General features: G+C 41.7%; 1 protein-coding gene across 1 annotated transcript; it reads left to right on the top strand.

Annotated features, from left to right (window-relative positions):
* Positions 1 to 259: 259 nt before the first annotated feature.
* Positions 260 to 8,053, top strand: LOC135417989 (cytochrome P450 2H1-like). Its single transcript, XM_064662758.1, has 9 exons — positions 260 to 496; positions 1,882 to 2,044; positions 2,710 to 2,859; positions 4,679 to 4,839; positions 5,238 to 5,414; positions 5,502 to 5,643; positions 5,933 to 6,120; positions 6,594 to 6,735; positions 7,227 to 8,053. The coding sequence occupies exons 1-9, from the start codon at positions 317 to 319 to the stop codon at positions 7,406 to 7,408; spliced, it is 1,485 nt and encodes a 494-aa protein (XP_064518828.1). The 5' UTR covers positions 260 to 316; the 3' UTR covers positions 7,409 to 8,053.
* The last annotated feature ends 12,114 nt before the right edge of the window (positions 8,054 to 20,167 follow it).

Genomic DNA, 20,167 nt, shown 5'->3' with positions numbered 1-20,167 from the left:
TAAGCTGCAGATGTTAGCATTTTCTGCTCTCTACACATGTCCTCTTCTCTTGTTTATTAGTTTCCTTACTGGGGCTCCACTGGGTCTGAATTACCATTGCTTTAGGATTATTACATAACTCACAAAAATCAACTTTAGTAACATTCATTTTTATCTAGAGCAGATTAATAAGTAATCTCATATCTCTGCAGGAATAGGAAGGCACTATTGGCTAATTTCAACCACGTGCTTTGGTATCACAGCCTATAAATAAGCATGGATTTACAGGTCCAACATCAGGCTCTTCTGACACTTGACTTCTCTGCCTCAGCCCACCATGGAGCTCCTGGGAACAACTACTATTTTCTTGCTTGTCTGTATCTCATGCCTTCTTCTCTTGGCCACATGGAGAAGCACATCACAAAAAGGGAAGGAGCCTCCTGGTCCCTTCTCACTTCCCATTGTTGGAAACCTGCTCCAGCTGAACCCGTGGAATGTGCCTGAAAGCTTGAAGAAGGTAAGGGACTGTTCTGTTCTTTTCTATGTTATCTTCACTGTATATAAAATAAAGCCCAGTCCCTGCAGTCTCAGCTTAATTCACAAGCTTAATTTGCACTGACCAAAGGTTAGACTCAAATAGAAACAAAAGATTTCCCAGATACACATGCTTCTGAAATCTATATATCTAATTCTATATATTACAAGTCAGTTTATGTATTTGCAATGATCATACTAATGAGGAGTCCCACGCTGACCTCACAGCATTACTGCAATTGGCACTGGACTTGCAATCAAGGCCCTGATGCTATTGCAATATGCATTATAATCCTCCTGTGCCCAGCTCCTCACCGTGATGGAAAGATGGCTTGGCCCCCTTTTGGGGAGAACCCTGCTCCATTTTGCTGCCTCTGCTCCCCAGCAGATAGGTACGATCACCTGGGAGTGGAACTAGCAAGTTAAGAAGTTGAAACAAAAAAGTTTGGAGGTGGATTGTGCAGTCCATTCCCTCCCCTGGCTGATGTCACCCCTCTGGCAAAAAACCCCCTCTGTGTTGCAAGGTCTGGAAGGAATGTTCATCCAAAATGCCTGTTCCTTAGGGGATCGTGAGGGTATGGTGACAGATATATGGAAAGGGCTGGTGTCCCCGGGTTCTTCAGAGCAAAATGGTGGTGGTGGCTGACATCACTGTGTGTATTGTCAGATGCACACATACTCAGATAAGCTCATTTTTGCCCTTGTGCTTGTGAATGTTGAGAATCATGAGCACCTGCAGGCATTCTGCTGTGTTTCAGAGCACTAAGTGATTTGGTTTCCCACCATGAAAAAACCACAGGATTTCATCTATTTTGGTCTTATAAAGTGACCATGAGAAGCATTCCAGATTGGACCACATAGCCCGAGAATCCCCAATTGTAGCCAAGAGCAGATGCCTGAAAAGGAGTACATGATTAGTGCAAGGATGCTGTGACTGCTGATACACTCACTCAGTTTTCAGGGGTCTGTGGCCCAGGAGATTTGAGAAACAGCTTTGCTGTTTGTGCTCAAAAACCCTTTAGGCATTTGCTTCCATGTGTGTATACAATTTGGTTTTGAGCTCATGTAAACTGTTATCCTCTATGCCCTGCAGAAAGGCCTCCCAGAATGTTTTGCCAGCCCTATGAAGGACTATTTTCTTTTCTCAGATTTGGATTTGATACCTTACTGCTTCCATTCTTATCACCTATTTCTTGTATAATTGTCTGTAATTCATAGTTGAAAGAGCTCTGCACTGCTGTTAATCAATGTCATGTCCCAGCGATGCTGGGACAATGGCAGATCACCGCTCAGACCCCTTTGCTACAAAATCCTTTTCACGTGATTAACATTCAGACTTGTTGTTCTTTGTGTTCCTCTTTCCTACAGCTCAGTGAGAAGTATGGTCCTGTCTTCACAGTACATTTAGGCCCACAAAAGGTTGTGGTTTTGTATGGTTATGATGTTATGAAAGAAGCTCTGATTGATCAAGGAGATGACTTCAGTGGAAGAGGCCTTCTACCACTGATTGAAAAACTCTTCAAAGGCACAGGTATGTCCTTGGTAATGTTAGCATAAAAACACATTCTTTCAGTGCTGCAGGAACACAGCTGAGAGGGCAGTGCAGGAGGGAGTGGTGGATTTCATTTACTACTTTTGTGGAAACAAACCAGTAATCAAAGATCAAAAGCCCAACTCATGCTTGGACCCTTGAGTAAACTGGTCCCCTGGAAAACTGTTTAAGGTCCCAGGACAGCTTCATTGACTGCCTTTCTATTTTCAGCATGCCTCACATTCTGGCTAAAATATTGTTCATTAAATGTACCTGTAAGGTCTTACATTCGTTCTCCCATTTCTGAAAATACTCTAAATATACACACAGCTAAGGAATCAGTAAAAGGAAAGTCCACAGCACAACAAAGATAAGATAATATAGGCTGACCCGGTAAGGGCCAGACTCAGGATTAGGCCATGAGATTATTCACCAGGTCAGTCCCCAGTATGGCATTTCTCTGGGTAAACAGAACATATTCCATGGCATTATATACAGTGCAGTTCCAATGATCCTGTCAATAAGTATATGCTCTGGGTATATAGCAATAGCAGTGTAACTCCACAGAGAGCTGTCTTTTCAGGTCGCGTACTTACTGTGTAGCTCCCATTTAGGGAAAAAACATCTGTTTCCTCATGAAGGTCTATTTTTCCTCCCTGTGCCAGGCATTGTGACTAGCAATGGCGAGACCTGGAAGCAGCTCCGACGATTTGCACTCACCACCTTGCGGGATTTTGGGATGGGGAAAAAGAGCATCGAGGAGCGAATCCAGGAGGAAGCTCATTTTCTGGTGGAGAGGATCAAGAACACTCACGGTAAGATAAGGACGTTGTGCCTGCTGAGACACCATGCATCTTTGCAATGAGACAGAGGCATATAGGGCTGCCTCACAAAATCCATGACCCAAGTACTGGGCATATGGTTGCTGTTTCTGCTCCCTGCTTCAATAGGCAAAGTTGTCACTCCTGACAGTCAGTCAATCAAAGGCTCGGTGACAGTGGGGAGGATAAACGTAGGAGACAGGGTTGGAAAGTATCATTTTACCTGTTCTGCTTGAGCGACAAGACAGGAAGTGGTAAAATGAACAGCTTTGCCACAAAGCCAAGGGTTTGATGGAATTCAGCCATGGAGACAGGGCTGGACACTGCCAGCATGCAAACAACATGCACTTCCTCCCCTTGTCTCCTGCAGCTCCACGTAAACAGTTCTTGAAGAAGTGGGTGACTAGAGAACTCATTTACACATATTTGGGGTTGGGTCCAGTCCATCTGAACGCTAGATAGACACACCTCCCACATTGGTGGGGCTGTCCAGTGGGACCAGGGGCTGCTTCTGAGGGCAGGGTATAAGGTAAGCCCTTTGGTTTCCACTTATAAATGTGTTTTCTGGTAGTAGGCAGGTCAATGTTACTTCTAAATCCTTCCCCTGAGAGTGGCACAGTACCAGCCTGAATTCCAGGCTTCCATTCCACATTCCATCAAGCAAGCTCTCAGTGTGGGCTAACTGTGCAAGGCGGAAAAAGCAGATGGATCTGACAGAATGATGAAGCATCACTGTTTTCCATGAGCCACTAATTCAGTCTGGCTTCATAGATAAACATTCCTGTTACAAATTAGAGAATACACTCTCACCTGCATTGCTTTTATCCTTTGACTTACACAGTAATACTTATTTCTTATGCTTTTATACAGTTATAAGTATTTCTTATGCCCTTGTACAAACCTCCAACTCTTGCTTACCTCGTTACAGCATCTTTTGCTGTGTACTAAAAGGCTTTGCAAGCCAGATATGTACCACTGAAAAGGATAAAGCCATTATCTACCCCTAGTGCAAATAACAAAGAGCTATGATTAGTATCTTCTAAGTTCAGCATTAATATCCTCACCACCTCTGATGAGACATCTGCTGAGTTTTCAGTGGCCAGGGAGTCACCAGCCAGGCAGAGAAGGGTTGGTGCCATTACTGCTTGGAATAGGCTGATTCTCAATGCTGTCAAGTTGACATTTTCTGACTCCTTGGTTTTCTTTCAGGATTTTATCCCTTTTCATGTTGTTGTTTCTCCTCTCGAAACCTTGAGATGCAACCTATCACTACATTTTTCCTTCTTTCTTGGGTCTAATCTTGCTTTTTTCTTATGCTGTAGTTTTCTTCTTAGAAATTAATGCAGCTGTGCTATTGAAACTGGACTTTGATCACAGGCATTTGAACCCCTAGGAGAGGGCTCTACAATGGAATTTATGCTAATAGAGTTCATAAACAGAATGCAATCACCTAAACCCATGGTTCAGGCAAAGTCCTCATGGTTTCACTGGGATTTTGTGGGAATCCTTAGGCCATTTCTAATAAACAATGTATAAGGCAGACAGGTGTGTGCCAGCTGAAGAGAACTAAGGCACTCAGACAAGATTTCTGCTGAGAACAGGGCAAAAGAGATACTTAAACCATTCTAGTTGAAGTGAAATTAGTTCACTTCAAGAAGAGAAGAATAAATTGGACAAGCCCTTCACCATTCTTTCAAAGGACTGCAAAACTCTGGATCTCAAGAGGATGTAAAACTACCCTGTGGTGTTAGAGGGGGAGATGATCCCCAAAATACTGAAAGCAAGATAACATTTCTTTTGTTTGTTGTGGCAGAGCGACCTTTCGACCCTAGCAACTTCCTAGTCCATGCTGTTTCCAACATCATCTGCTCCGTTGTCTTTGGGGATCGGTTTGATTATGAGGACAAGAAATTTCTAACTTTAATCGATTTGATAGATGAAAACAACAGGCTTCAGTCCTCTCTACAAACACAGGTGTGTATGGTTATATTTAATACATTTATTATTATAATATTTTATTAATGTATATTTATTCATATTATTAATTTTTAATTACACGGGATATTCCTAAATTTGGAACAAAAAAAATTGAAAGTGAAAAAGACAGTTAAATAACCAGATCCTACTGTTTTTTCCTTATCTTATGGAATTGTGATTGTATGTCCAAAGGATATAATTGCAAAAGTTGCTGAAGTGCAGTCTATCCTTGAGTGTAGTAAAACCATAAAGTAAATGGCATTCAAATCCTGAGTAAAAAAGACCTACCATTCCAAAACAGTTTAATTGCCCCATTTTCATAGTTACAATTAGGGGAAAATATTATTGTATGTGCATTAATCAGAATGTGCTTTTTTATCATTTTATTTTTACAGCTATATAATTTTTTCCCAACTCTCATGGAGTCAATACCAGGACCGCATAAAAAACTGATAAAAAATATTGAACAAGTTGATCAATTTACAACAGAAATTGTAATGGAGCACCAGAAAACCTTGGATCCCACTTGTCCTCGAGATTTTATTGATGCTTTTCTTAACAAAATGGAACAGGTATTGTAAGAGTATAGATTTGTTGGATTATAAGGAAATCACTGCTTGATTTTGTCATTCAAAACCTTCTGCCAAATCTTCTTGCAGGAGAAAGGAAATGTCGATTCAAAATTCACCACTGAGACCTTGACCAGAACCACTCTCGACTTGTTCCTTGCAGGAACTGGGACCACCAGCCTCACACTGAGATACGGAATTCTGATTCTCCAAAAATACCCAGAGATAGTAGGTAATAGAAAAGGAAATAAATGATGTAAAAAGTTTTAGTAGGTTACAGGATCAATCTGGAAAATTCCTGTCATTTCTGCATGTGGCAATGGTCCCCTGACTAAGAAACATGTCTTTGCAGTGTGGAAATGTGTATTATCTTAGTCCTATTCACAAGAAGGAGATGTTAGTACTAAGTATATTCATATATTCCCAATTTACTAAAAGCAAGTTGTGTTGTAAATACAGGCAGAGACTTAGGCAAACAGATGGGCTACTTGTCCACTGAGCATTTCCTTATTTCCTAACAGAGAAAATGCAAAAGGAGATTGATTCTGTGATTGGCCGGGACCGAAGCCCCCGCATGGCAGATCGGAGCCAGATGCCCTACACAGAGGCTGTGATCCATGAAATCCAGAGATACATTGATTTCCTTCCACTGAATGTCCCACATGCTGTGACCAGAGACACCAAGTTCAGAGACTATTTTATCCCCAAGGTCTGTTGCATTGTGTCTGAGAAAGGTCATAATCTCCTGAAAACAATTATATGTTCTATTCTTTGTATTTTATTTAATTTTTAAAAGCGCTGAAATGTGATATTGAATTGGAACAGTTTTGTTTGGAAGGGGATTCTGGTAGTTATTGAGTCCAATTCCTTGTATTAGAAAAGGAAAAGGAAAAAAAAAGATTTTTCATCCTCTATGAGAAGAGGGCAGTAGAGCTTTCTATTTTTTTACATAAATGTAAGCTGTATTCTATTTGGGAGCAATTTGAAATACTCTAAACAGACTCACCACTAAAATTCATTAAAAAAACCGTCTTTGCCATACCAATGTCCTATATTTTCACTCCTTAAATGCTCATTTTAAACTGGTTAAACTTTGACTACCCTTCTATTTAGCTCTGGGAACTTCTTAATCCCTCTTTGCTTTAGCAAATCTCCATTGTACCTTTCTTTTTGTCAATTCAGGGCACTATAGTATTCCCTATGCTGACTGCTGTCCTACATGATAGCAAGGAATTTCCAAATCCAGAAAAATTTGACCCAGGACATTTCCTGAATGCAAATGGTACCTTTAAAAAGAGTGACTACTTTATGCCATTTTCTACAGGTAAGACCTCTTCCTATTTCAGATCCTAGACTATCCTCTCCTAGAATCTCTTTGCAAATTGCAGTGGCTCCATTGCCATGATCTGTACAGTGATGTCTGCTGACATCTGCTACTCACTTCTGGGCAGCTGTAACCCCTGCATTAGAGTTGCAGTTGACTTCCTTTTTTACCAACCACAGAAGTTCCTTCAATGCCTTCTCCAAGAAGAGGTGTATAAAGTGGGACTCAGCCATGCAACTTCTCTCTCTCCAAACATACCATCAAACAGCAGCAGAACAAGAGAAACCAGAGCCTTCAAACCACCTTTGCCCACTGAACACTCTTATTGTTCTAGACCCTTAGTTCCCAGTTTAATTCACTCGCTTCCCCAAAATGCTGCAGTGCTGCCTGTGCCTTCTGAGATGTCTGAACTGTCAAGGAACAGTGGTTAAAAGCAGTTAGCAAGCAAAATACTGCGTCACCTCAATTTTTATTATTCTCTTTTCTTGCAGGAAAACGTGTCTGTGCAGGAGAAGGTCTGGCCCGGATGGAGATATTCATATTCTTAACATCCATCCTGCAGAACTTTACTTTGAAGCCTATTGTGGATCCCAAGGACATTGACATTACTCCAATAGTCACCGCTCTGGCAAGCATGCCCCGACCCTATCAGCTCTCTTTTGTTCCACGTTAGCCAAGAGAAAACTGTTGCCAGCTCCCAAACTCATGACTGCTCTGATTAAACAACAGTCACTTCCCAATCTGTTGAGACTGAAACACTCATAATTTTCTAGATGCTTTATGGAGACAAAAGCGCTTAGAAAAGAAAATGGTATGGTGCTGTTATAATCACCACAGCCAGCTCTAAACAGAGACAGAGTAGGCAATGGCACAGGGAAGAACACAGCTCCCTGTGCAAAATCATACAGGTTCTCCTCTGCACCTGCCTCGCCCAGCTCTGTTTCCTGTCTGGCTCCTGATACACCAGGGTGTGTGGAGTAGCTGTCTGAGAGCCCTGCCACTGCTGTCCCTATCCCTTGATCATCTCAGCACAGCAGAACAGATGCTTGTACTCCAGGCTTTCCACAGAATCTGCTGAGGTACCTCTCTCCTCTGTACTTTTAATTTGGTTGTAACCTATTTGTAAAGGTAAGCATAAAACAGTGAGGTTTTTTCTGTGAGATGATGGTCATCTAACATATTCTTGTCCCAGTACTTATTGTCTACTGTGGTGGGAATGGAGTTTATCAGTGACTGGGCAGATGGGTTATCTTCTGTGTGATTGTAATGAAGGTTTGTGAAATTACAACTTACATTGCAAAATAAAAAAGTGTTACACTGAATTGTTCTTTTTCTGAGATCCCAGACCATCTTTCAGTGAAAAACCTGCATCCACAAAGCTTGTATTTCCAAATGTTTTTCAAGTCTTGTATACTGTTGAAATCTGTTTCATTTCACTCATGTAGATGAAATGTCCTATGGCTTGAAGAATGAGCTGGCTAATGACCTATAAACTTCCATTCCCAGTGTGGGATAATACAGGACTTATCAGAACCGCAGCTGTAGTTACAGAGCTGTCCACTGTGGAAAAAAAAAAAAAAAAAAAAGACAAATTAAATAATACCAGGATGCCCCCAGTGCCATTTCCTAGATAAACACCAGCTTACATCTTCCCATTATTTTATGAAGTACGTAAAGATCACTACAGCAATGTTACAATCAGGCAAAAAAATATAAACAGTGTTTACATGAATAGCCAATCATACCAGTACAGATCTAGGATTGGCATTTCCTGTCTGGATCACATTCCCTGCAAAGTATAATATATAGTGATTACAGTGAAGGGAGAGAGCTGAATCTGTGCTGTGTGGGAAAAGACAGCAACTGTAACATTACCACAATGGTACTGACTGCTTATTAACAGGCTAAACTTGTTTTCTTTGAAAGTATTGATAAGCTAGATATACCATGACTTGGTGGCATAGCATTCCAAAGGCAAAAGCCACAAATGTCACAGAATCATAGAAATAAGTTGTCTCATCTGATAAAAAGAAGAAAGCACTCTGTAATTCCTCTTCAGCTGTGCCATGACTAAAATAGCCAAAGCAAATGAGGAAGCAGCTTCCTTCTTTCAAACATCTTCCTCCATGCTGAAATGAAAAGGTGGCAGCCAATGCAGATCATCAGGAAAACAGTTTTAGCACCCAGAGACTCCACCAGGATGTGAAATGGGTGTTGAGATTTGAGGAGGGCTAAAGCCGTATCCTGGAAGCCTCACTTTGTGTCACTTGTGGTATAAAAAGCATCCCTCCTGGGATGTCATTGCTCTCTTGATAACCCTACACAGTAGCATGTTAAGCTATACATGACTGTTAAAAGGTTGAAACTTTCAACCTAGAAGTTGAAAGTAGTTTTGTAGGACATAGAACATTCTGAGTTTCACTAGCACTGCTTTATCCTGAGGATGAAGCTCTCTATTGGATTACTGATTAACACCGAGGAACTTTGGTTCCGGGACTCACCTTTCTAAACGGATCTTCTGTTTGGCACACAAATACACCAGGGATGTTTTCTGACATGAGTCGTAACTGTAACTCCCAATGCTTGAGCGCTGCGGGATATACAGCCCCCCTCAACTGAGATACACACCCCCACACTCCCACCCCCAAAGGTTTCCACTTCCTCGCAGCTGATGCCTCTTGAGTTTTCCCTGCTGACACAGCGTCCCCTTCTGTCCCCCCGCAGTCCTGCCAGGGAAACACCGCGAGCACAGAAATGCTGCTTCTATTTTAAACCCAGGATATTTAAAGTGATGGTGAAGGCACTCCAGGATCGTCTGCTTCACTGTTTTTAAATAGCACTAGGGAAAAGTGCCTGTCCTGACTAATTGCATTGCTGTACACTGCCCAACACAATGAGGATGTGTACCACACTGGCATGTCACTAGGCATTCTTTCATTCTTTTAAACAGACTGTATTTCTTTCCTACATATCAGCACTTGCACTATTCTCAAATGCAACTCACTCAAAAGCCAGCTTGAAGTACTTACGGTCGACAGGTATGGAAAAAGTCCTCGGTGTAGGAGGCATGCCTGTTCAGTAGGCAGGGCTCTGCCAAATTAGCAATTTGGAAATTGTTAATCTGGTAGAGAAGCAACTTTTTGTGCTGGCCATGCCACTTCAAAAACTACCAGGATCACAATTCACTGCTGAAGTAGAGCAAGGATCTGCTAAGTTAACTGAGCACGTGATAGAGCAATATATCTTACAATTTCACCTGAGGTCCAGGCAGTCAAAGAATGCAATTGCAACAATACTTGAGGCAGAGTTTAAAACATGTTCTCTTCTACCATCTTCAGGAGCTGGAAAAAGTCTGTCCTTTGACAAAATACAGAAACAGCTTATATAATCTTTCCAACAGGAACTTAGGATTCCAGAGAAACAAATGCAGCAAGTTGATTTATTGTAAATTTATAGTAATTAGTCTCCCTATGTCAAACAGATAATGGGGGATACCAAAATTAAGGGGTTTCAATACCCCTCTCATAAGTCCAAAGGCCCAAGTATCTTCTCAACACAGAGCACAATGAAGGAGAAAGTGAAGTTTTGGTCCTACTGCTATTGAGGGAAAATGTCTTTTATAGGTTACAGAGGAATTTTCTTAGACAGAATATTTCATGTGAAAAACAGGACTAACACACACATAGCCAATATCAGCATGGGTAAGGGACAGGCTTCTACTTGTCACTGCAAAACAACGGAGCAACAGAACCTCCTGAGAAGAGGAAAATATTATTCAGCCTTAAGCCTGAATACAGCTAGTCTACATGGTCTATACATGTATATACATGTAATACACAAGATTAGCATTCTATAGCAGCATATCTATTTCAGTCAGTTTTCTTTCCTTCAGCACCTAATGGAATGTGAACCTTCTGACTCTTAAGATGCTTCATTTCCCAAACAAGTGCACCATTCGTTATACCCCTACCATATTTGGTGTACTTACATTTTTGATTCAAATCCTTAAGATTCCTACTGATGTTTATAGTAATATCTTTCATTTCTAGGTACTTCAAGCTAGTCAGCTTATTCATGTTTTCCAAGAGTTTGTAGTCCTCACTGGTGGCTTAAAAAAGAATAAAGTTTATTTTAATTAAAGGCTGATGTGGTTTGAATCATGTGCAGACTCTTCAAGAGGACAAGAGATTTCAAACCAAGAGAAAAATGTAGAGTACAGTTTGGATGGCAATCCAGGTATAACACGTTACAAAATGAGAATGACCTTTTGTGAATTGCAAAAATCAACTAAGCTGATGAATTCACTTATAATTTTTTTTTTTTTTTGAGAGAGAAAAATTTACTAATTCCTCACATTTCTAGTCTTACTCTGTAAGTTAGACACTTATGCTTACAAAACTGATAGCACAAATTCAGACTGATCATCTGTACCATATATCTTTCAAGTCTCTGCGAATTAGTAGTGGTGCTGTAGAGTGCTTTCAGAATTAGAGCCTATGGAATGCACTAAGCTGGTGAGCAGTTTACTTTGCTCCAGTTAATTTTGCACACCAGTTTATTCTAAAGCATCAATATATTGGAATAAGGAAAAATCCTTGAACAACGGGAAAAGAAATACAATTGGAGAAGTTATATATCTGCAGCTTTTCTCTGATACTTCTTTATGGTTTTGTTTCTTGCTTTTGTTATCATTTGACCTGCCAAATTTCATCTGTGTCTAGGTCTTTCAAGATGGAACATTTTCACTATGAATAAATTCACTGAAAAAAAATGCATGTAAAACCAGGTTTGGTATAAGTAACAAATGGTATTTTCACACCAAATCTTTTTAAGCCAATATATTTTGGATGAGTATTTTTGATTTTCCAAGTATTGGGGCACTTAAAGCTTGGAAATTTCACTCGTTTCTTCTTAATCCAAAGTTCAATCAGCAAACTGTTCTTTTATTCTTTTTAATCTTCAGTCATTCACACAGCTAATTAAATTCATAGGACAAGGAAGTGCAACTTTTATCCATTGCAAAGACTCAACTGAAAAGTCAGTTTGGTTTCCCTGTGGTTATTGAAGGATGAGTTTGGCTCTTCATTGCCATAACATGTAAGACTTAAATTCTGTTTTTTCTCCATAAAGATGAGAACATGATGTGAATTCTGATACGAATTGCATGCCTTTGATACTGTGGGTCTTCCATGGTTGCCACCATTATTCTCTTGCATTCCTGAAACCCAGCTTGTTTCAGGTGGAAGGTGTTTAGTTTGGAAGTAGCTTTGTGATTATGTTTAGCCAGTCCACTGTGCCCTGGAAGATCATCAGGAAGGCTGAGAAAAAGAAACTCTCTCTTCATAGCAAAATTATGAGATCAGAGTTTTCTAGAGTGTCTTACGATAGATTTACGAAATGAGAGTCATAGTGGCCATGACCTCTCAAATTCCAGGGGTGGGTCATTGTGGAGGATGGGAAGGAGTGGTGAAAGCCTTGGAGGGGAAATCACAGGGCAGGCACATCTCTGGGGAGGTACCACAGGGTGTGGCAGGGAAATCCCATTGTGATGAGATTTCTTCCAGCTGGGGCAGGGCACCTGAAGTAAAGAGGGAAAGGTGTTGAGGGTGCTCAGAGCACAAGCTTTGAGGGTGGGAATGGCCATGGCATTGGCAAGGATCGCACAGGGAGGAGCTGGGGTAAGTAAGGAGTTGGGGTAAGTAACATGAGAGGTAAGTGGAACTGAAGCAGAGTCCAAAGCTGAGCAGCCAGAGAAGTGAAGCAGGCTGGCAGAGATGCAAAGAAGAGTCCTGGAGAACTGCTAGAGCCTCCAAGGGACATTACAGGGTGAAAGGGACTGCCCTGGCCAGGGTTACTCTGGGCTCTGAAGAGGTCAGATGTTATTGTCACTGGTGCCCTCTGCTGCTGCTAGATCATGTTGTTAATTTTTTAGAAATATTTCTTGTCCTTTGCCGACATTGTAAATCTTTACTGCCTGGTAAAGGCTGCTAAGTCCTTCCCTGAGCAGGGAAATCACCATGTAGCCATAACTGTTTGCATGAAGTGCTCTGTGGTTGTGGCTGTTGGCTACTCTGCCTGTTGTGCATTTCAAGGGGCTGAACAGCAGTGGAGAGAGGAGGATTCCTTCAGCCATATTTACAATATGGTTTTAGAGTCAGACCCTGATCTTCCACCAGCTGTGGGCAACGTGTTGGACCTTGGCATTACCCCCAGGTCCAGCTGTTAGAAGGAAGTGATCTTGGTTTCTCCAAATGAGACAAATGGGGAGAGGTGGTTTATGAGTTTGAGGCAAAGAGGGTAATAAATAGGAGCCCAGCTGCTTTCAAGGAGACTGGATGGTATATAATACTGGCATTAACTGACTTTAAAAAAACAAAGATGGAAAACCCAAGATGTTGCACCTTTGCAAATTCTCGATTCGTGGCCAATGAAAACTCCAGCAGAGGCAATACCAGCCAGGAGAGGGCACTGGGACCTCAAAACCCTCAGAGGACCCTGAACAGCTTCCACAGTCACTGGTGGGACTGAATAGCAATAGCACATGCCCCCTCCTGCATCCCCCCATTCTGATCAGAAATTATTACAAACCAAAATAACATAGTAGCAGTTAACAGAGAGTATTCACCCAATTGTATTTTGTTTTGGTTTGCTTTGTTTTGGTTTGGGTTATTATGGTTTGGGTTGGGTTGGGTTGCTTGGTTGGGGGTTTCTTTTGCCATAGGGAACCTACCAGCCTTTCTGTGGTCTGTTTAATAATGACACTATTTCCAGACAGCATTCCACACTATTTCTCTTCTGGCAAGGAGAACGCATCAGTGGTGGGCAGGAACCCAGCCACCTCCTATAAACGACCTCCACAAGGACTTTGTACTTCAAGGACTTTGCTTCTGTTCACTTTTAAATAGCATTTTTAATGTTAATATATGAGTGCATGACCTTTGGGAACTAGGCAATTTTCTTTGCTGAAACACAATTGTGATAACAAACAGTTTGGTTTGGTTTGGTTTGGTTTTGGGGGGATTGTGTGTGTGTGTGTGTGTTTTGTTTGAGTTTTCTTTTTTCTTTGAAAACATTGTTGGTGGATTTGGATGAAAACTAGACTACAGAACCAGAATTCATTTCCTGCTGAAGAGTTAAAATTCTGTCCCCCCACTACATCATCTCTGCCATGCAGTGAACTAAGCACATCCTAAATTGTATAGCAACATACAGCTGGAAATGTGTGTGAAAGAAGTGTAAAATGAGCCAGCCCCAAAGCCTGGGTCAGACCAAGGCTCCAGCTATGCTAAAGACTGTCTGATACTGGCTGGGAGTGGCCTGGTCATGGAAGTTAGAGATCTCTGTAATCCAGCTCTCAAAACAATAGTTATGGTGACTTGTGTCTTTGGATTTGCACTTAGGAAAAACCCTATACTATGTAAAAAGAGGGTGGCAAAGTTCCTTTTTTTTTTTCTTTCTCAATTTTTCCTTCATTAAGGCTGAAAAATTTTTAGGCAGGCCTTGGCCCTCATATGATCTCAATACTCTCTATAAGGTACAGCTGGATCAAATAATAAACCATAATCCTTTCTTAATAGCAAATAGTCTAAAGAGCCAATGTACCTTACATGAAAGGTGCAGTGAAAGAGGTTGTGGAATACTGAAAGAGGTCATGGAAGTTCAGTCTTCCTTTTCCGCAAAACCTAGTTACAAAGTCTGATGTTGGAAAGCTTTCAACTGATACCTGGATTAACTCATTCATTAAGAAATATTTAACCAATCCATTTGCACTGATAAATCAAACATCCTTCTTGCCAAGTCCTTGTGAAATATCAGATCAGCTGTGCAATGGCTGTTTTGCTTCTAGCAGCTGTGCCATCTGAGCTGTTGAATACGAACAGAATGTATTGTACAGTGCCACATGTGGATCACTCTTCATCTTTTGCCTTAGCACTACTGGGAGACTCACTGCAATTAGTAACTTGACAGTCACAGAGAAAAAAGGCAGAGGTACATACCCGGTTATTTAATTTTTTATTGACAATATTTTCATTGAAATATCATATATTTCATACCTCTTTAGTGGGGAAAATAAATCACAGTCGATGTTCTCCTCTTTCAGTGTTCCAAATGACAAAGGATAGGGGACATCTTTCGTGTTTATGAGAGAGAATGCATTAGGCACCATCATTTCCAGAGGAGGTGATATGTGCAGGAGAAGACGATGGTAGGGAGGAGGGGAGGAGCCACCTTTCACACTTGAGGGAGGCAGGGATGAGAGCTGCAGCAGAAGAGTCTTTACATGTGCACTGTTTACCTGGTGATCCCATATCTGAAACCTGTCGTGGGGGAGGACTGGAAGAAATTGTTACATGCTTTGGAATGAGGCAAGAGAATCAATCCCTGAATCCGGACAGTTGTCATGGAAGAGAATGATCCCTGTGGGCTCTGAACCAATCACTATTAAACATTAAATGACATCCTAGAAACTCTCCCTTGGCCCTGCAAATTCTCCTTTTCCCTCAGCCACCATGTAACTGATGTAAACCCTCACACAGGGAATGACCTGGGGTCTTTGGCCACGGCAAGCACTGGTCCTCTCTGTCTCACCTGTCTCTGTCCTAGGACCCTCCAACCCCACTACATACACTACCTACTCAGTTTGGCACTGACTTCTACAGAGAAAGGTCATTCCCAGGCAGTGCCCTCCACCCTGTCCTGGGCTCTCTGCATTTCTCTTCGACTTGAAGTAAATGTTTCTCTCACTTTCTTCCATCTTCTGACACAGCTCTTCTTTCTCAAGTTTCTCTGCATTTCTTTGCTTACCATTTAGAGTAGGGAAACATGAATTGCACTTTTACTGCACTTGCTGTAATTTGGCATGTTTAGGAGGAAAGCCTGACTGGCAGATACCATTACCTGTAAACTTGAAGTTAAAATGTTGCTAGTTTCTAGAATTTTCTTCATTCCAAACCAACTTCCCAAACAGTAGGAAATGATGTAAATCCATCAGTGGAAACTGGTCTGGAAGATGAGAAGATTAGCCAGTGGTGTGTTCTCTGTGTTCTACCTGGGGAGTATTGCAGTAGGGGCTTCTCACATGATACTGAGGAACTTGCTGTAGCCTGACTATCTACACAATCAACAGGGGGATGGTGTCACCAAGGTGAAGATTCCTCTTCCACCATCATCCTCCTGCTAGAAGGGTCCAGCACTGGCTGTGACACTGTGGTGTGATCACTTCTTAGGGCTGTACTGTTTCTTGGATTTCCTCCTTTAACTTCTCAAGCCACTCTGCCACCTCCCTGCTTCTGTGTCTGGCAGGACTGAAAGGCACACTGAAGGCCTACATTATATCACTTGGCATCAGCATCAGTTGATATTTTTTTTTTCTTTTTGTATTTTAAATGTATGATTTATCATCTGTTTTCCTTATCACTGTTGTTACTGGATATCATGAAGTGTTAACAAAGGTTTTGTTATTTGATGATTGCTGAATTCTTCTTGAATTTTAAATTGTCATTTGGTGAATTTTCACATTATCATTTTTATTATGATATACACTATTTTCAGAATATAAAGACTACCAGCAAGTTCCATGTTTCCATGACCTTTTGTGATGATGATAATAACTTTTTAAAGTTTCAGAATGCCTCTAGTTAGGGCCCTAGCCCGAGTTTGAGCAGGTCTGTGTTCAGGTCCTGTTTGTGTTGCAGATTCCCTGCTCAGCCTTTGGAAAGACACAGTGGGCCCTCTGCCCTTTGATGATGGTGTTACAGATGGGGACAGCTGATAATGTTGCCCCTTTGCTGCTTTATCTCCGAGGGCATGGACCTTCTGGATGACCTGCTGTGCACCATGGTGGTTCTGCAGCTGGCTCAGGAGGAGCTCCAGTGCTCGTGCAGACAGCTGAGAGCAGCAGCCTCAGGAACTCTGCTGACCTCAGACACCCTCTTGGAAACTCACAGCCTTCACTTCTGTGCCTCTCTTTACCATGTATAGCACATCACTTTTCCCATTTCCTGACTTTTTTTGACTGGTTTAGGGAAGTGCCTGTTCTTTCTTAATGCTGACTGTAGATCAGAACTAAGTGCCTTGGCTTTATTGAAAGATGATGGGGTATAGGAGCAATATAGTGATTAACTGTTGGTGGAGTCATAGTACATGTCAAGGGGAGGCTGTTATCAGCTTCATTTCCTTGCCCTTCTGATGACTAAAAAGCAGTTTGCCAGCTATTGCGAATGACTGATGAACTTCACTGATTTCATCCTTTTTCAACTGAGTTATGTTTTGGGTCTAGGAGTTCATACACTAATATTTAACCAAGTTTCTTGATCTCCCTAGTCAAATGTAATTTCTGTGATCTGAAAACTACCAATGTGCTTTGCATCTTATCTCTAGAACTACATGTAGCATTTTACAAATATGGGTGTTACACAAATTTTGAATGCTGAAGTTATCACTGAACTTTAATATCTGCTGGTCACGGCAGATCCTTTGTCAAATTGCTGCCAGAAATAAGGCAGAGGTTGATATTTTTATTTTCTACATGGCACTAAGGAAAGTCCTATCTAGAAGTGGTAAGTTTAGTAGCTGTTGCTATTCACAGCAGAACAGAGAAGATGATTTCCTTTGGCTACTCTGCCAACCTGCTGTCCGTGTTTTGGATGGGCGGAGTTAATCTTCGCAATAGCTGGTATGGGGCCATGTTTTGGATTTGTGCTGGAACCAGTGTTGATAATTCTGGCATGTTTTAATGATTGTTGAGCAGTGCTTGCAGAGCCTCAAGACCTTTTCTACTTCTTCTACCACCCTGCCAGCAAATAAGCTGGGGTTGCACAAGAACACAGGGAGACTCAGCTGGGATGGCTGATCCCAACTGATCAAAGCGATATTTCATACCATAGAGCACCATGCTGAACATATAAACTAGGGGGAAATATGCTGGGGGCCACTGCTCAGTGGTGGCTGGGCATCAGTTGGTTAGTAGTGAGTTTTTAATTTCCATCCCTTGTCTTTCTGGAGTTTTATTTTGATTTTTTAATTTCCTTTTCATCATCATCATCATCATGATTGTTGCTGCTGTTGGATGGCCTGAAGTTGTGTCAGGGGAGGTTTAGGCTGGATATTAAAACAAGGTTCTTCACCCAGAGGGTGGTTGGGCACTGCAACAGGCTCCCCAGGGCAGAGGTCACAGCACCAAACCTGACAGAGTTCAAGAAGTGTTTGGATGATACTCTCAGGCACATGGTGTGACTCTTGGGAATGGTCCTGTGCAGGGCCAGGAGTTGGATTCAATAATCCTTTGTAGGGCCAGGAGTTGGACTTAATGGTCCTTGTGGTTCCCTTCCAACTGGGTATAGTCTGTGATTCTGTGAAGACCAGAGGCCCCAGCATTTGCTTTCCTACTCTATTGGGAAGAAAGCAGAGTCTTTTCAGGTGCTTCTTGTGACTGTGAACTGTATCAGACTGGGTCTTGTATACCCAGATAATCCTTTCACACTGAAATAGCCTTTCATTCTTGAATAATTCCTGTCTTTCTGTCATCAGAGGTGACCTAAGGCCTTTGGCAGTTAAATCTCTTTCCAGTTAAACTCCTGGAACCCTCCAAGCAGCATTTTGAAACCCTTCAGGGATTATATGAGTACTTAGATAAATAATAAAAAAGCCACATCTGGATGTGAGATGATGCTGCAAGCAAAGCCCTGCTTTTCTGGTGCATTGGGCTTTGCAGCAGTTTGTCACCCTCAAGGCTGCCAATAAAGGAGTGCAAGGCACTTTATCTACAACAGTAAAGGAAAAGAAAATGTAAACAACAATGTAAACAAGTTTTAACTTGATGACAGTAAAACTGACTGTTCTCAACAATATAATCATCCTTCCAAAGCCTAGAAGGCTGCTTTCAATTTCATTCATCTGCCAACTTCTGGTTTTAAACACCCTGGTGTGCAGTATTCAGAGCAGTGCCTGTTGTACTAGAATTTGCAGAATTTGCTGATGATATAAAACATCATTAGGACCAGGAGAAATGCACAGGGAATTAGAGTCATTTGCCTCAAAACAGATCCCTAGCAGTCGGACATGTAACTCTGTATATGTTTTCTGAGCCTCCCTCTGCAGTCAAGAGAAACAAACTTCTTCAGTGACTGACTCATTTCACACTACAATAAGCTCATAAGAAAAGTCAGATGACCCATTCCCTGGAATTATCAGTATTTCCTCACTAACAGGGCAGACAAGCTGATTTCTATACCTTTTTCATATCTAAATTTAGGTGGGACATGTTTCTTTCTTCGCTACTGCAGAATCTGCTATTACTCAGCTAATTAAGCTAAAGATAAAATCTGCCCATCCTATAAACCCCATTTGGACAACTCCATAGAAAACAAAGTCTGGTGTTTACACTATGTCTGGCTATTTCTGTGCACATGAACACTCAAAAACTGATTGAATCGACGTGGATTTAAGTCCTGAGTCAATGAGTTCATGCAAGAAAGAAAATTACTTTCCCAGCCCATTACCATTACCTGGGAGATAAATAAGAGGTCTAGGTGCATATATATAATATAAGATTATATCCATTTTAACACATCTCTCCACCATCACAGTATCTAAGGGGTCAGTATCATTTTGGAATTGTATCCCAAAAGAAAGAATGGGATGGGCTGAGTGTTGGCAGGTGGCAGAGCCTGTTTCACTGACTGAAATGGTCCCTGATGTGGTTGTTTGGGTGGAATCCCCCTAATGTGACATTAGTTGTCTGAAAATCTGGATAAGCTCCGTCTCCAGTGTGTGAAGAGAAACAGGCCCTGCCAGAGGACACGGATGCCCATTTAATGCTCACCCATTACCAGGTGTTTTACAGAGACCTGGGTATGTGAAGCAAAGAAGAGGAGAGGGGTCAGTGAGAGCAGAGTTTATGGGGTGATGGGGGAGGGCTCTTCTGTGGGACAAGACCTACCCAGGGAGCACAGATAGGGGGACTTTGCTCCCTTGCTAGAGATATGGGGCTGTAAAACATAAAGCTCCTCAACAACAGAGGGGAGGTGGCGAGGGGGGCGGGGCAGGAGGGGAGGGAAGGAAGCTGTTTCAAACAGAACTCTCCAGGGAGATTTTGGTACAGAGCAACTCCCTTTGACCCACTTCATCTTTCTTTTTATTATCCACTGCTGGATAATGCTGAAACCGGTTTCATAGACAGATAAACAGAGATAAACAACCTCCTTTTGCACTGATTCTAATTCAGGGTGGCTTTAAGAGTAATGTCATGTCTCTTTCTTATTACACGGAAACTTCCCTCAGTGATGAAACTAATTTTTTTTTTAAATTCCACTGATGTTTCCACTCCCCTTCTTAAGCTGCAGATGTTAGCATTTTCTGCTCTCTACACGTGTCCTCTTCCCTTGTTTATTAGTTTCCTTACTGGGGCTTCGCTGGGTCTGAATTACCATTG

This window comes from Pseudopipra pipra, chromosome 8, assembly GCF_036250125.1.
Source record: "Pseudopipra pipra isolate bDixPip1 chromosome 8, bDixPip1.hap1, whole genome shotgun sequence".
Classification (NCBI taxonomy): domain Eukaryota; kingdom Metazoa; phylum Chordata; class Aves; order Passeriformes; family Pipridae; genus Pseudopipra; species Pseudopipra pipra.
The sequence above is the reverse complement of the archived record's forward strand: the minus strand, read 5'-3'. Positions and strand labels throughout refer to the sequence as shown.